Below are 17,719 nucleotides of genomic sequence, written 5' to 3'. Positions count from 1 at the left end.
GGCGAATTGGATACAAAGGCATATCAAAAAAATTGTGCACCATGATCAAGTAGGATTCATCCCTGGGATGCAAGGATGGTTCAATATACGGAAATCAATAAATGTTATTCACCACATCAATAGGCTTAAAGAGAAGAACCATATGATCATCTCAATAGACGCAGAAAAAGCATTTGACAAAGTACAGCATCCCTTTATGTTCAAAACGTTAGAAAAAAATAGGGATAACAGGAACTTACCTCGACATTGTAAAAGCTATCTATGCCAAGCCTCAGGCTAGCATCATTCTGAATGGAGAAAAATTGAAGGCATTCCCTCTAAAATCTGGAATACGACAGGGATGCCCCCTATCACCACTTCTATTCAATATAGTTCTCGAAACACTGGCCAGAGCAATTAGACAAACGAAAGAAATTAAAGGCATAAAAATAGGAAAAGAAGAACTTAAATTATCACTATTTGCGGATGACATGATTCTATACCTAGAAGACCCAAAAGGGTCTACAAAAAAACTACTAGAACTAATAAATGAATTCAGCAAAGTGGCAGGATATAAAATCAACACTCATAAATCAAAGGCATTTCTGTATATCAGCGATAAAACTTCTGAAACAGAAATGAGGAAAAACACTCCATTCACAATATCCTCAAAAAAAATAAAATACTTGGGAATCAACCTAACAAAAGAGGTGAAAGACTAATACAATGAAAACTACAGAACCCTAAAGAGAGAAATAGAAGAGGATCTTAGAAGATGGAAAAATATACCCTGTTCATGGTTAGGCAGAACTAACATCATCAAAATGGCGATATTACCAAAAGTTCTCTATAGGTTCAATGCAATGCCAATCAAAATCCCAATGGCATTTCTTGTAGAAATAGATAAAGCAATCATGAAATTCATATGGAAAAACAAAAGACCCAGAATAGCAAAAACAATTCTAAGCAGGAAGTGTGAATCAGGTGGTATAGCGATACCAGACTTCAAACTATACTACAGAGCAATAGTAATAAAAACAGCATGGTACTGGTACCAGAACAGGCGGGTGGACCAATGGTACAGAATAGAGGACACAGAGACTAATCCACAAAGCTACAACTATCTTATATCTGATAAAGGGGCTAAAAACATGCAATGGAGAAAGGATAGCATCTTCAACAAATGGTGTTGGGAAAACTGGAAATCCATATGCAACAAAATGAAACTAAATCCCCCCCTCTCGCCACGCACAAAAGTCAACTCAAAGTGGATAAAGGAGCTAGATATCAAATCAGAGACTCTCCGTCTGATAGAAGAAAAAGTTGGCTCCGATCTACAGATTGTGGGGACGGGCTCCAAATTCCTTAATAGGACACCCATAGCACAAGAGTTAATAACAAGAATCAACAAATGGGACTTTCTTAAACTGAAAAGTTTTTTCTCAGCAAGAGAAACAATAAGAGAGGTAAATAGGGAGCCTACATCCTGGGAACAAATTTTTACTCCTCACACTTCAGATAGAGCCCTAATATCCAGAGTATACAAAGAACTCAAAAAATTAGACAATAAGATAACAAATAACCCAATCAACAAATGGGCCAAGGACCTGAACAGACACTTCTCAGAGGAGGACATACAATCAATCAATAAGTACATGAAAAAATGCTCACCATCTCTAGCAGTCAAGGAAATGCAAATCAAAACCACCCTAAGATACCACCTCACCCCAGTAAGATTGGCAGCCATGATGAAGTCAAACAACAAGTGCTGGCGAGGATGTGGGGAAAAGGGTACTCTTGTACACTGCTGGTGGGACTGCAAACGGGTGCGGCCAATTTGGAAAGCAGTATGGAGATTCCTGGGAAAGCTGGGAATGGAACCACCATTTGACCCAGCTATTGCCCTACTCGGACTATTTCCTGAAGACCTTAAAAGAGCACACTACAGGGATACTGCCACATCGATGTTCATAGCAGCACAATTCACAATTGCTAGACTGTGAAATCAACCCAGATGCCCTTCAATAGATGAATGGATAAAAAAAATGTGGCATTTATATACCATGGAATATTACGCAGCACTAAAAAATGACAAAATCATGGAATTTGCAAAGTGGTTATTTCTAAGGCAATCAGTTATGAACTTATCACATATTCAACAAATATTTATCACCCAGTATGAATCAAGAACAGCAAGGCACTGGGAACACCATAGTGAACAGCCATGGTAGTCCCCAGGTTTAGTGTCATGAGGGAAAACAGATGGAAATAATAAAAACACAAATTAGTGATAAAAATTAATTAATAGTAATTGTGGCAAATACTACATATGAGAAGTTATAAAGTGTGGGCTATTAATGAGTGTGAGTGCTTTTTATTCCTAGACAACTTCTCCCTGACACACAGTATACTCCCAGTGCTCTTCCTACAGGCAATACAGTCTCTGAGAAACTGATTACATCACTAAGATGGCAAAGATGCTTAAAAAAAAAGTCTTCAAAGATGATAGTAAATAATTCAAGATCACTTTAATCTGTAATGATCTTAAAGGGAAATATTAAGCCCATCTCATTCAACACTGGGTTACCTATACAATGAACTGCGACCTCTCCACCCTTTTGGGACTAAGGATAATGTCAAATAAAGCACAGTCTAATTTTGACTGAAATAAAAAACAGACAACAATCCCTGCACTCTATGATAACTACAAAATTTCAAGATAAAAATAAGAATCAAACCAGCCACAGCTAACTACAACAATACACACATCTGAATAAAATTTTAGAGCAATAAAATAGGCTTATGTTAGAAAGGCTACAACCCAATATTATGATCCTTTGATAGAACAGAAAACACAAACTCAGGGAGACCCCGTGATATGTTCAAAATTAAACAATCAAAGTACATGAAAAAATGCTCACCATCTCTAGCAGTCAAGGAAATGCAAATCAAAACCACCCTAAGATACCACCTCACCCCAGTAAGATTGGCAGCCACTATGAAGTCAAACAACAACAAGTGCTGGCGAGGATGTGGGGAAAAGGGTACTCTTGTTCACTGCTGGTGGGACTGCAAACGGGTGCGGCCAATTTGGAAAGCAGTATGGAGATTCCTGGGAAAGCTGGGAATGGAACCACCATTTGACCCAGCTATTGCCCTACTCGGGCTATTTCCTGAAGACCTTAAAAGAGCACACTACAGGGATACTGCCACATCGATGTTCATAGCAGCACAATTCACAATTGCTAGACTGTGGAACTAACCCAGATGCCCTTCAATAGATGAATGGATAAAAAAAATGTGGCATTTATACACCATGGAGTATTACGCAGCACTAAAAAATGACAAAATCACGGAATTCGCAGGGAAATGGATGGCACTAGAGCAGATTATGCTTAGTGAAGCTAGCCAATCCCTAAAAAACAAATACCAAATGTCTTCCTTGATATAATGAGAGCAACTAAGAACGGAACAGGGAGGATGAGCAGGAAGAAAAGACTAGCATTAAACAGAGACATGAGGCGGGAGGGAAAGGGAGAAAAAAAGGGAAATCACATGTAAATGGAGGGAGACCCGCATTGTTATACAAAATTACATTTAAGAGTTTACTAGGGGAATGGGATAACAAACATGGAGGGAAATGAATTACAGTAGATGGGGTAGAGAGAGAAGATGGGAGGGGAGGGGAGGGGGGATAGTAGAGGATAGGAAAGGTAGCAGAATACAACAGTCACTAATATGGCATTATGTAAAAATGTGATGTGTAACCGATGTGATTCTGCAATCTGTATTTGGGGAAAAAATGGGAGTTCATAACCCAATTGATTCTATTTTATGAAATATGATTTGTCATGAGTTTTGTAAAGTTGTGAACATCCAATAAAAAAAAAAAAATTAAACAATCAGAGAACAGCAAAGCCAAGGCTAGACCAAGACCTGACAACACATAATTGAGGTTGCACTAATACAAGTTTCACTCCATACTTTCCTAACAGAAAGAAAGAAAAGAGAATAAAATGGAGACACCAGTAAAAGTTTTTGCTCTGAAGCCTTCTTTTCGGAGGACACTTTAAGGACTAAAATTATATTTTAAAGATTTTTAGTATACAAGTTATTGGTTCTTAAAAAGAGAAATAAGAGACAACTGCTGTGTCACAAGAGGTCCCAAAGAGCAAAAAGGAAAAATCTTTGAGAGCATTAGAGTAAAATACAGATGTGCTACCAAAGCTTTATAAGTAAAAGAGAAAAATTAATTCAGTATTAAACAGACGAGTTTAAACAAGCACACTCCCTCTAGATGTCAATTAGAAGGAGAATTACCATTAAGTGGAAATAAAATATTTGAAAATCGGATCCCTTGTCTTAATGCTACTGTGAGGGTAAGGAATAACCTAATGTCTTTTTTCTTTGCTGACCATGGTTTAAGTTATGGAAAGCAAGAAAGTCTTCACGGGTTCTACTAAACTTTTTAAAAGCAGGTGTGTCTGTAAGTCCAAGCTACCTCAAAATTCTTGGTGAATAATAAAAGCCTCTCAATCATTATCAAATGAATCAATTTACAAAACCTCTCCAGTATTAAAAATACCAAATGGCTGAAGACATTCAGCAATACTTAAAATTGTGGAAATAAGAATAAATTCATAAATCTGTAAAGCATAGTCTGAGTACCTAACCTATAAAAACCCAATCAAATTGACAAAGACTTCATCGTAAATGGTATAATATGTGAAACTTTCAAGATATGCCTCAGAAAAAAGTCCTTCCTTTAACTCTTAAAAGAGCCCTGATGTCGAAAAAGGGGGACTATTGAGCTTGCTCTCTGTAGTTCATCTGTTCTGACTGATCATAATGATGAAAATATTAACTTCTTTCTGACTCTGGAATAGCCTATCTAGAATAGAAGAGCAGATGAAGGTCCCATTTCCATCAATTACCACAGGAGACCTTTGCCTTTTTTAGCTTTATTTCTCTTAAACTAAAAATCAGGATACTGATTGGTATTCCTCAGATTGTAACACAGCATTTTGAACTTGCTTCAAACTTTTCAATAAAGTACAGAGGTCACTGTATGTGTTTCTTCTGCTCCCTACTGCACTCCCAGAACATAAGATAATGCTTGGATATATACTAATCACTCAAAAAAGCACTGGGTAAATTGAATTGATATGAATAAATTATTGTCTATAAAAGACATAGCTTAACATTATTTTATTTAGAAAACTGAAACAAATTGGTATCTCTGTATTACAAAACAATGAGAGACCAATATCAAAGTCTTTATATCACATAATTATTCATGTCACAAAAGAAGATTTACTCTGGGATATGTAACTGAATTTATTTGTAAAGGAAAGCTCAGAAATCATGAAACTCATGAAAGTTTATCTACCTGTTATAGTGGTTAATAATGTAGAAAGCATTTCTATATCTATATATATGTGTGTGTGTGTAGATAAAAATATGATATAATTATACATAATATGTTACACATTTTAAAAATGTATTTATTTATTTTTATGTGGTGTTGAGGATCAAACCCAGTGCCTCACATGTGCGAGGCAGGGACTCTAACACTGAGCCTCAACCCCAGCCCCAATATTACACATTTTATATAACATAAATACATATCATACATAATAGGTATGATTATCTACACTTTTTATTGTTCTTTTTAGATATACATGACAGTCGAGTGTATTTTGACATATTACACATATATGGAGTTCAACTTATTCCAGTTAGGATCCCATTCTTGTGGTTGAACGGGATGTGAAGTTATACTGGTTGTACATTCATAACTGAACATAGGAAAGTTATGTCCAATTCATTCTACTATTCTATTCTCACACCCCCTCCCTTCCCTTCATTGCTCTGTCTAATCCAATGAACTTTATCTACTCATTATTGATGATGAATCCAGAGTTCTTTTTTTTTCTTTTGAGTTATATATGCAGTTCTTTTTATTTTTTATTTTGAGGCGGGGTCTTAATAAGCTGCTGAGGTTGGCCTCAAACTTGCACTCCTCCTACCTCAGCCTCCTGAATCACTGGGATTATAGGCATAAACCACTGAATCTGGCATAAAACCAAAGAAACTAAATACCATTCAGCTAACAGGAAACAGAGCATAAAAGTAAACTGAGGTCTTTAAACTCCAAATTGAAGTGAACCTTCTACTTGCTTTTAGCTGGATGTTTAGAAGATGACAGGTTTTTACTTGAAATCCCACTCTGCTAATTCCTATCACCGTCTTCACAATGCCTCTCTTATCATGGAGTGAGAATAAAACAAGGTCTCACAAGATAAATCGGAGTTATTTGCACATCTATTGGCTATCATCTTTGGGTGCCTGAGTTTATTATCTCTATAAAATACTTTACCATAAAGTAGGAATATAAATTGAGATCAACTTCTCATTCATTATAAAAGTCAAACTTACAACAGCACAGGGCAATGAAACTATGATTCAACAGTGAAAGGAAGGGTGCCCTGCAACCATGTCAATGTAGAAGAAAAGAAGAAATAGGGGTGGTTCACTCCTTAATGCAGCAGCAACATCACCCTCATTGCCCATTCAGGGTGTGGAGGTGAGAGGAAGGCACCTGCAGGCTCACCTATCATGCCCCACACTCGTTTCCCTGAGTTAGTACAGCATATGATCAGCCATGCCTCACCTGGCTGTCTCCTTCCACTCCATCTCCTGCCCATCCACGGCCAGCAGCTCATCCAGTTCGGTGAAGAGCTGGGGAGGCGCTGGGCTGTCATCCTCCTCTCCCAAGATGAATCAGATGCGTTCTGCGGCAGGAGAGACTGCAGAAGTGAAAATACTGTGGTTAAACACTGGCTGGACAACCCGGAGGAAAGTGTAGCTCCGAGATCTTCCTCTCTCCCCAGGGTTATTGGGCTTCCCTTCCACATTTTCAGTAGACATCTTTCTTGCTGACTCTCCCTTATCCCCAACCTAAAGCCAAAAAGCACTCAAAATTGGTCTCTCTTCTTTTGGTCCAAACTGTATCTCAGTTCTCCAAAAGAACTGCGCTCCAGGTCTGAGTAGTTTGTAACCAAGAACCTTGCGCCCTCAGATGTGCTGAGGCCCAACCACATGACTTCTCCTCCTTCCTCACTTATGACCCATCCAAAATTATAAGACAGAAATCATCTTGAACCAATCACATTTTCATATAGCTGTGGGAGGGGCAACAGAGCACCCCAATCCTGGGTTTTCCTTAGGCCCACTCCTTCCACCCACCCTCCCTCTGTCCAATGTCTGAGCCCATGACCCTCCCAGGCTCCTCGCTGACCATAACTAACTGCAAAGTTGGTAAAGGAATATTTAACAAGATGAGGTCTCTTTTTTACATAATGGCAGTACCCAAAAATATTTAGTCACACTTCAATGCACTTGAAAAACAAGTCCAAGTAAAATATTGTACACCTGAGAGGGAAAAAGTTTTCCAACACACTTAAGCAGATAATTGAATGCCCTACTAGCTCCTTTTGACCCCATCTCCTGGAAATCATGTAATGAAAATTTAACTAGAATTTCCCCCAGGTTGTAGGTTATTTTCTCTTTTTTAAAAAAGAGAGGGATGAAAGCATTTGGAAATTGATGGTCACATTAAAACTAAGGCCCATGTATACTTTTATAATAATAATCCAATGACATATACATACGGATACAATTGATGTATATCATACACATGAATATAATATATAAATCAATAGATTTATATTTAGATTTCAATACAAACAACCTTCTCTCGCCATGCACAAAAGTTAACTCAAAATGGATCAAGGAGCTTGATATCAAATCAGAAACTCTGCGTCTGATAGAAGAAAAAGTTGGCTCCTATCTACATATTGTGAGGTCGGGTTCCAAATTCCTTAATAGGACACCCATAGCACAAGAGTTAACAACTAGAATCAACAAATGGGACTTAATTAAACTTAAAAGTTTTTTCTCAGCAAAAGAAACAATAAGAGAGGTAAATAGGGAGCCTACATCCTGGGAACAAATTTTTACTCCTCACACTTCAGATAGAGCCCTAATATCCAGAGTATACAAAGAACTCAAAAAATTAGACAATAAGATAACAAATAACCCAATCAACAAATGGGCCAAGGACCTGAACAGACACTTCTCAGAGGAGGATATACAATCAATCAACAAGTACATGAAAAAATGCTCTCCATCTCTAGCAGTCAGAGAAATGCAAATCAAAACCACACTAAGATACCATCTCACTCCAGTAAGATTGGCAGCCACTATGAAGTCAAACAACAACAAGTGCTGGCGAGGATGTGGAGAAAAGGGTACACTTGTACATTGCTGGTGGGACTGCAAATTGGTGCGGCCAATTTGGAAAGCAGTTTGGAGATTCCTGGGAAAGCTGGGAATGGAACCACCATTTGACCCAGCTATTGCCCTTCTCGGACTATTCCCTGAAGACCTTAAAAGAGCATGCTACAGGGATACTGCCACATCGATGTTCATAGCAGCACAATTCACAATAGCTAGACTGTGGAACCAACCCAGATGCCCTTCAATAGATGAATGGATAAAAAAAATGTGGCATCTATACACAATGGAGTACTATGCAGCAATAAAAAATGACAAAATCATAGAATTTTCAGGGAAATGGATGGCACTAGAGCAGATTATGCTTAGTGAAGCTAGCCAATCCCTAAAAAACAAATACCAAATGTCTTCTTTGATATAATGAGAGCAACTATGAACAGAGTAGGGAGGAAGAGCAGGAAGAAAAGAATAACTTTAAACAGAGACATGAGGTGGGAGGGAAAGGGAGAGAAAAGGGAAATTGCATGGAAATGGAGGGAGACCCTCATTGCTATACAAAATTACATATAAGAGGTTGAGAGGGGAATGGGGAAATAAACAAGGAGAGAAATGAACTACAGTAGATGGGGCAGAGAGAGAAGTTGGGAGGGGAGGGGAGGGGGGATAGTAGGGGATAGGAAAGGTAGCAGAATACAACAATTACTAATAGGGCATTATGTAAAATTGTGGATGTGTAACCGACGTGATTCTGCAATCTGCATTTGGGGTAAAATTGGGGGTTCATAACCCACTTCAATCTAATGTATGAAATATGATATGTCAAGAGCTTTGTAATGTTGTGAATAACCAATAAAAAATTAAAAAAAAAAACAAACAACCTAATAAAACATGAAAATGCCCACCATCTGAAAATTACATAAATACAGGACAAAATAAAAGTTGAAAGGTCAAAATTTATTTACTGCAAATAAATCCATGAAAAATATTCAACCTAATTAGTAATCAAAACTAATTATTAAAGTATATATGTTTCACCTATTGAAATATAACAATAGGAAAGAATGACAATGCCCAATGTTTAGAAATTGTGAAATAGTATCTCCCATTGTCGGTTGTTAGTAGGCAACCTAAATGGGAAAAAATCTCTAAAGGGAAATTTGGAAGGATGTGGAAATATTTTAAAAGTATATCCTGGTGGCTAGGATTGTGGCTTATTGGTAGAGCACTTGCCTAGCACATGTGAGGCACTAGTTGCACATAAAAAATAAATAAATAAATAAAATAAAGGTATTGTGTCCATCTATAACTAAAAAAAATTATTAAAAGTATATCTTATAAGCCAGGAATTCTTCCACTAAAAAGACATTCATTTCAAATAAATGCTAGCTGTTTCAAAGATTTTTGCTACAGTGGTGATCTTTGCAGTATTGTTCATAATTAAGAAAAAAAAGAAAGAAGGATTGGTTAACTAAACATGGTACAAATACACAGCAAAATACCATGCAGTCATAAAACATGAATTCGAGATTGCAGGGTTTTTACATGTATACCATATAAAATCAAATGAAAAAAAATAATCATAGGCATAAAGTGGCCCTATTCTAGTAAAGAAAAAATGCACAATACATATCCATAAATCAAAGTCCAAAACTGAGGCAACCCTCACTTTGCTCAGTTCTATCATGTGTGTGTATTTCAGGTAGCACAGTTTAGTTAAATAATTTTAATCCTTTAACAACACAGTTCAAATTTCTGTTAACATAGTATAGTAACTGTAATTGCATAAAGTAAAACCTTTGCTGCTAGCTCTTCAGTCCATAAATCACTACCTAATTAACAAATGTGCATGCTAAACAGTGACCAATCATGGATCTTCTTTTTTTAATATTTTTAAAATATCTTTTAGTTGTTGATGGACCTTTATTTTATTTATTTGTGCTGAGAATCAAACCCAGTGCCTCACACATGCTAGGAAAGTGCTCTTCCACTGAGCTTCAACCCTAGCCCCATAGCTCTTCTTTCAATCCGTCAGTGACTGGCCACTAAAAGCTTGTTACTCAATTCACACAAGACAGCAAGTGTGTAGTCGTGTGCCTTCTTGCCTTTCTGTGGTACATACACATGATGTGGCTCATCAAAAGAGAAAACTGGCCAACAAAGAAACTGATGATGTTAGAAGAAGTGAAATCTGAAACAAACACAAAGAGAGCTGCAGAAGACATCGCCATCCATGGAATGTTGACAATGTTGCCAGTCGCCATTTAAGAGACTCTGAATATAAGGAACTTTGTGAAGGCAAATTATCAACATCTATAAGAAAAAGGGCCATGATGAAAAAGATGACAATGTCTTATAAGAAGTGAATGATGCTGGAAAAAACTTCACACTAGAGAAACCCAAGAGACCACGGCTTGACACAGAAAGCGTAAAGAATAAATGCTGTACGCTGATCCCAACTAAAGAGAACGTGACAATTTGTCTAGGCATTTAAAGGAAAACACCTGTTTGGTCCACTTTATAAGTTGTATAATAGGAAGAAGGCAAGCATTATTCAAGCTACCCTGATAAGATGTGAAAAAAGAAATGACCGTTTTAATCTCAATGTTTCTAATGTCTTAAATTACTGTGTACTAAGTAAATAGCAGTTTTAACATTTTGTTTTCCATTTCCCTGTACCATTATAGCCAACATCAAGAGAGATTTTAATGTTTTGAAATTTTTATAAAGGTCAAGGAACAATGGTAACTTTTCCCATGGATTATTAGGATTGCTTTGTATTGATTTTGGCTTGCATGATCATTTTTTATAGTCTTGCACTAGTGCATAAAGCAAGGACTGCCTTAATCACAGGCTTATTTAACTATACAGGTATATTTAAACTAAAGCACATTTTAAATGTTATATAGATTATTTCTAGAGCTTCAATGTTTTCTTTTCTATAAGTTCTAAGTTTTTACAATCCATCCATGTATTCACTCAGCAATGTGTATTGAGCCCAGTCTATCCTCTAAGTAGTCTCTATTTCATGCTCTGAAGATAAAGGATAAAAATGAAAAAATCATCCCTGATATTATCATGCAAGTAGGGGAAATAAACAATAAGCAATTAATTAATTTGCTAAATGAACCAATAAATTCGCATACAAACCAAGAGAATATATTTGCTCACTATAAGTGTTTTCAGAACATTAAGGTAATTGAATACATATTGATTTGGTTACAATAAGTGTATTTTATTTCTGTAACCCCTTGGCTTTGAAATTTCTAAAAATCTTTGGAAGAAAAAAAGGATCTAAAGTTCCAAGACTTTTGCGTGAAAACATTTGCAATGCCTTTCCAATCAAGAAATTGGAATAAGTATTTTAGGTGATCAGGGAGGGCATGAAAATGAAGAAATGACCAGTGGAATTTGGAATCCTAAGGAACAGACGTTCATGCTGCTCCATTTAGTCACTTCATTTCTTTATAGTGGTCCTGGAACTGACAATCACAAATTCGATTACCTTTTCATCAGCATTCAACATCAAAGATCCCTAAGGGAGAAGTAGCTTAGGGTGAAGTCCAGGGTTGAACAATCAACTTTTTGTACACTCCTAAAGATGGGATATAGGTCTGTCCACCCCCTCTAACAGGGAACAAATGTTTTTTCCAGGTTAAACAGCAGAAGTTCCTGCACCAACAGCACACATCCCTGCTGGGGCTGCTCCACAGCACACTGCTCTCTGGACCAGCATCCTCCATACAAGAAAATACCAATCACTCTCCCTGACAGCAACTCAAAGTGGCTTCAACAAAATGGGAGTTCAAAACACAATTTGAGTCAAATGTATGAAAGATGATATATCATGAGCTATGTAATGCTTTAAAAAATCAATAAAAAAAAAAAGAATGTGACATCACCCCAGGTGATATCATTAGGTGCCATCAGGTACCATTTCTAACACTTCTTATATGTTATCTTATCTCCTGAGCAAGGAGTATAATAATCCTTTGGGAAGTAAAATTTCACAATCATGTGTCATAAACTAACTTGTGACTCTAGTAAATTTCTTCAATTGCTCCCCTAAGATTTCTGAAGAGGCCACAGCAATTGTATTGCAAATAACGACCTGAAGGAGAGTCCCTGTCACCCGCAAATACCCTTCCCAAAGACTGCTAACATCACTCAACACAAAGATACCCAGAGAATTGATGGATCATGAGTTATGTCAGGAATTCACTGTTTCCCATAGTCTTTGATTATGTAGGGAAATGAACTAAATAGAAGAGACAGCATTGCAGAAAGAAGAGTATAGACTCTGAAGCCAGACTGCCTAGGTTTGAATCTTAACTGTTATTAATTAGCTGTATGACCTGAAACATGCTACTTTATCTCTCTGTGTTTCAAATTTCCCATCTGCCAAAGGGGATGATGATGATAAAGCATCTACAGTTGTAGTTTAAGAAACAAAATTCTCACAAATATTGGCCTTGAGAATCACTGCATATTGAAAATGTGTAAGACTGGAAAGAAAAATGCCAGGAGTGGTGCCTGTTTCACTTCAGTGAATTCAGTGGCTTCAGGGATGAGAACACACAGGTGTGTCTACATTCCCAGGAACAGACAACAAAGAACAAGGGGGACATAACAAACCCCTTTAGCCTCACTTAATACCTGGGTGGGGAGTATATCAGAAAGTCAACTATGTTGAATAGGAATACAATGATTCTTAGCAATAACTAAACTAACCTCATTGTAAAAGAGAACCTGAAGAAAAAAAGAGAAATTCCCAGGGAGGGAAGAATTGCGAAATTAATCCAATTACTCTTTTTTTTTATGGTCAGCAAAGCCAGTAAATCAAAGTGAAGTCCATGCCTCTAATCTACCTTGATTTTCTTTGGAATTCTGTGCTCTGATGAGAACATGTTTTGGTTTTTGAAGTAGAAACACTGAGATTAAAACAGTCATTTCTTTTTCACATCTTATCGGGGTAGCTTGAATAGTGCTTGCCTTCTTCCTATTGTACAACTTATGAAATGGACAAATCGTCACGTTCCTACATCAATGTGGTTATCTCTGATCAGGGTCCACATGAAGGATGACAAAGTGTTCTGTGGGGTTAGCAAGAGACCCAGCACTCCCAAATTCCACTGAGACAAGAAGGCAGGCAGGAGAGCTGGCCACGGCCACCCCACCACCAGCATCTACAGTAGACATCTCTTACACATCACCACATTCACTCCCACTCAGCCTGGACTTGGCCTCAGAGTTCATCTGGACAGCCACTATCCATCAAGCAGCTCAGAAGAGACCCCGCTACCATCCCCAGTTGCAGAAGAGTCCACACAGTTGCCTGCCCCTATCTTTGCGCCCAACCTTGTCTCCCAGACAGAACTGTCTTGTGACTCACAGAGGAGCACACCTGCTCACTTTCTGTTTTTGTTTCACCTTTCCTATTTAGAATAGGAGCATACCCTTTTCTCCTGGCTCCAACTCCACTTCCCAGTTTTGAATTCTATCTTTTTCAGTATCCCATGTACAGCAGCAAGGGACTCTACCTTACAGCCATAATAACACTTCATGTCTGAATGACTTCTACAGGCACACAGCCTCTTCATTCTTACCAACATTCTATAGGTAATTTTCCTCCCAGCTAGACACCAAACCAGAAGGTGGGCTGCGTTTTATGTGCCCTCTTCCAAGACCAACACAGAACTATCCCATAACTTTAAATGCTAAACTAAGAAATTAGAGGTGGCTGAATAAAACTTGGATAGTTTCAAGTATATAAAAATGATTTGCAAAATAAATCTCACATTAAGAACTATAAAACAGAAAACATTAAAGTTTTGAAAACTGCTCTTAACCTATCCTTCCTTTAATCCCTCTTCACGTTAGTGGTCATGTGACCAAATAAAGTAGACATTGAATGTGGACTAAGCCTCAAATAAGAGAATGAAAACCTTGGGCAAATGCTTTCCTCTGCTAGATGCTATCTCCCCCTATCCTGAGGGACCACAACACTTAATCTGTACCTCTATCAGGAGAGTTGATATCCACCTGCTTTGTGTTTTATATATTACTATACTCTGTCATGCTTTTTTCTAAGTCATTCATTTAGTTAAAAACTTATTTAAACTACTATTGGTGCCTACTTTGGGTACAGTTAAGTTATACAAAGAAGAATGAGTGGGAAAAATAAGTAGGAGAATGAATGAATAAACAATACATATTTTGCCCTAGTTCCTCAGAAAAGTTCTTCCTGTGCCCTTTTCTCTTGCTCTTTTTAAGAGCATCTTGGAAAATGACATGGTTTGACAAAATGGAAACTCTGAGGTCTAGCAATAGCACACTGCCATTTTGTAACATAATTAATACAATCACAATCATCCCTTGGAGTCCACACACGGAGGACTGGTTTCACGCCCTCCACCCATGGATACTAAATTCTGCAGATTCTCAATCCATTATGTAAAGTGGCTTAGTGTTGCATATCTCCTACACTTATCCTCTTGTGTACATTAAATCATCTCTACGTTATTAAAAATTTCTAATAGAATGTAAATGATATGAAAATAGTTGTTATATGACATTGCTTGGGCAACAACGACACAGAAAAAAGTCAGTCTATAGTAAGTACAGACACACTTATTGTAGGCCTTCCAATGTCTTCATGGCTGGTTAAATACTTGGTTGTGGAACTGATGGATCTGAAAGGATGACTTAAATTTTTAGTGTATGCAATATACTATGGTGTTTGTTGAAAGATCACAAAATATTTTTATGACAAAGTTCCTTTCCTAGGGAATTTAGGGATGGGAAGATAATACACAATAAGGAACATGGTATCAATAAAATGGTAATATTCAATAACTAACATTTTGAATGACTACAGAGGCCTTGTGAGAAACACTGTTATTACATCATTTACTTTACACAACCCTTGATTACAAATAGATAACTGAGTTTTAAGAGGGTAAGAGACTTCCCTAAGGATCACAGAACTGGTAAATTATATGGCCACAAGCCCACCTGTTTAATTTCCAATACCGTTTCTTAGCTAGCACACACGTAAAATAAATAAATAAATAAATAAATAAATAAACTAATTAAAAGAAAAACATGATCAGATTGCCATATGAACAGTACAAACAGTAAAAGGATTAGATTTCAGAAGAGGCAGAAATCACACTGGCATATGAAATAGTCCTAAAGTAAATTAATTGAACATTTGGTTCATTATCTACCAAAAGGCAATTTGTGAATGTGCCCTTTTATTTTCAGTCTGGGAAGCATCCCACTGTGGCCACCCTGCAGGCTACCAGAAATATATTTTTAATAGAAATGATGGTCATAATAAACAATTTATATTGAGCAAGACAAGTCTACATATATTTTCAGTGGGTTAAATGAGGACTTCTGGATTTTTTATTTTCTCTTTAGCAAAGTCTACAATCTTATGAAGTCTCAGCTCTCAAACAAAAGCCTAAAAAATATTAAAGTGATCAATATGCTATTACCAGTTGCTTTACACAGTTATCATTTTAAGATTTCATTTTGGTCCTTCGTCCTAAGACAAATTTTATAGGTAGACATCATGGTTGTTAAAATTTCCACAATTCATCTAATCATCAGACCACTGTAGTGCTCTTAAAAATATACTTAAATGTTCTATTAAATCCTCAAACTTCATTTTCACTCTTATAAGAAATGAGAAATAACCAAATGAGTGAAACTTCATAAACCTGTAAATGCTAAAACATCCGTTTTAGCAATACCTGTTAATTTTGCCATCTTAGCACCCTGACCTTTTTTTCTGATAAATGTATCCTATTTTCCTTTAGAGAATCTTCCTTAGACTTGTGGGTTCATGCACTGGGCTGAATCCTCCCGCTGTGACCCAAATGCACGCAATGATCAAAACTCCTGACCACAGCAATTTGTTTTTGAGTGAGCACTTTACCTAAACCAAGCTAGTTGGTGTGACTAAGTGTCAGACTTAGGCTGGAACTACTGGAAAATAAATCTTCGCTTTACACTGAGACATTAACGTGGTAATGAAAACTGCAAGGTACTGATGACCATCTTGCAACCCTAAAGGAAACGGGTGCCCGGGAGTAAAGTAAACATGGAAGAACTCAAAACCAAGGAAGAAAGAGGTTCCTGGGCCATCATTTAAAAACCTAGATCTAGCCATGCCTAACAATTACTTTTCAATCATTTGTGGTAATTTTCTTTTAAAACAATCTGAGCTGAATTTTCTGCCACTTGAAACCAAAAAAGTGCTGCTATACACTTCTATGATTCAGTTTTAATAGGTTAGAGTACAGCTAAATTCCACATATTATGTTCAATATGAAGTTAATTGCATTGAATAACCTTTTTAAAATAGAATCCAAATTCTGGAATAATCTATACAAGTCATCCATACATTTTTTTTCCTATGCCTTAACCTACCTTTATCTCAACCAATCCAGAAAATTATTATCAATTTACAGGCTGGTGGGCTCTAGAGGGGTAAATTAGAAGGTTACTTTTTCAGTTTCAAATTAGCCAAGAAACTGAAACAGCTAAATAGCATTCATTAAAATGGATAATTTTAAATATACGTAGGAATCCATGTATTAATAAACTCCCACTCAAGAAAAGCTGTCAATTACCACAATTATCCTTAATATTCCGTGACATTATTATTCAGCCGTAGAGAAATCAACAGCACTAGGAACCTAGATTTAAGAATCCTACCAAACTATCTTACTCAGGAGCAGATTAAGTTCAATGAATTCACTCAGGCTTTTTTAGGAAATATCTGTACCTTAGTATTTTATTTTTAAAATGTAGATGATATAATTTACCTAGGATTTACCATTTCAAAAATGTTGTCATGACTCAGATCCATCTATAAGATACACAGGATTCTTTAGAACAAAATGGTGGTAGCCCTTACATTTCCCCACTTACTGTCTTCTTCCTTCATAATTTGTGCCAACAAAGTGAGTTAAAATACTAAAACTAGGACCTCTGCCGTGGTGTTAGTATTATTTTAGCCATCAAATGAATCTGGCCTGTGAAATTCCAGTGACCATATTAAAAATCACTGGTATGCAGCTTTTTTGGTCTAATTCTTTTATTAATTATTCCAATTATATTAATTATAATTATCTTAATTATATTATTAGTGTTATTTTGATATTTTAAGAATTTCTACTGGAAAGGGAAGCAGAATTTAAATCAGTCATTTGTTTCCAAGCAGACTCAGTGGTGACCTACACTAAGTAATTAAGTTAACTAATGAAAAAAATTATAATTTTTGGCATTTTTTTCCTGAACTTTACCTTCCATGATATCATTTTCCTATTTCACATAATCCAGATTTGCACAGTATTCAGCTATGAGGGAAAAAAAATGGATGGCTGACACATAGACATTCCTTTGATCCCAAAAGGATGCCCCTATTAGTGTT

General features: G+C 36.7%; 1 protein-coding gene across 1 annotated transcript in view; it reads right to left on the bottom strand.

Annotated features, from left to right (window-relative positions):
- The window catches only part of LOC308631641 (electrogenic sodium bicarbonate cotransporter 1-like), a gene marked incomplete at both ends in the record, with an annotated part of 236,068 nt that overhangs the window by 98,325 nt on the left and 120,024 nt on the right, over window positions 1–17,719 (bottom strand). The window contains 2 exon segments of the mRNA XM_081263022.1: window positions 6,653–6,762; window positions 6,766–6,788. Of these exon segments, the coding sequence (XP_081119148.1) occupies window positions 6,653–6,762; window positions 6,766–6,788 (133 nt within the window).

The sequence above is a fragment of the Spermophilus citellus genome, assembly GCF_964194105.1.
Source record: "Spermophilus citellus genome assembly, chromosome: 12".
Classification (NCBI taxonomy): Eukaryota; Metazoa; Chordata; class Mammalia; order Rodentia; family Sciuridae; genus Spermophilus; species Spermophilus citellus.
Note: the sequence above shows the minus strand (reverse complement) of the source record. Positions and strands in the feature narration are given on the sequence as shown.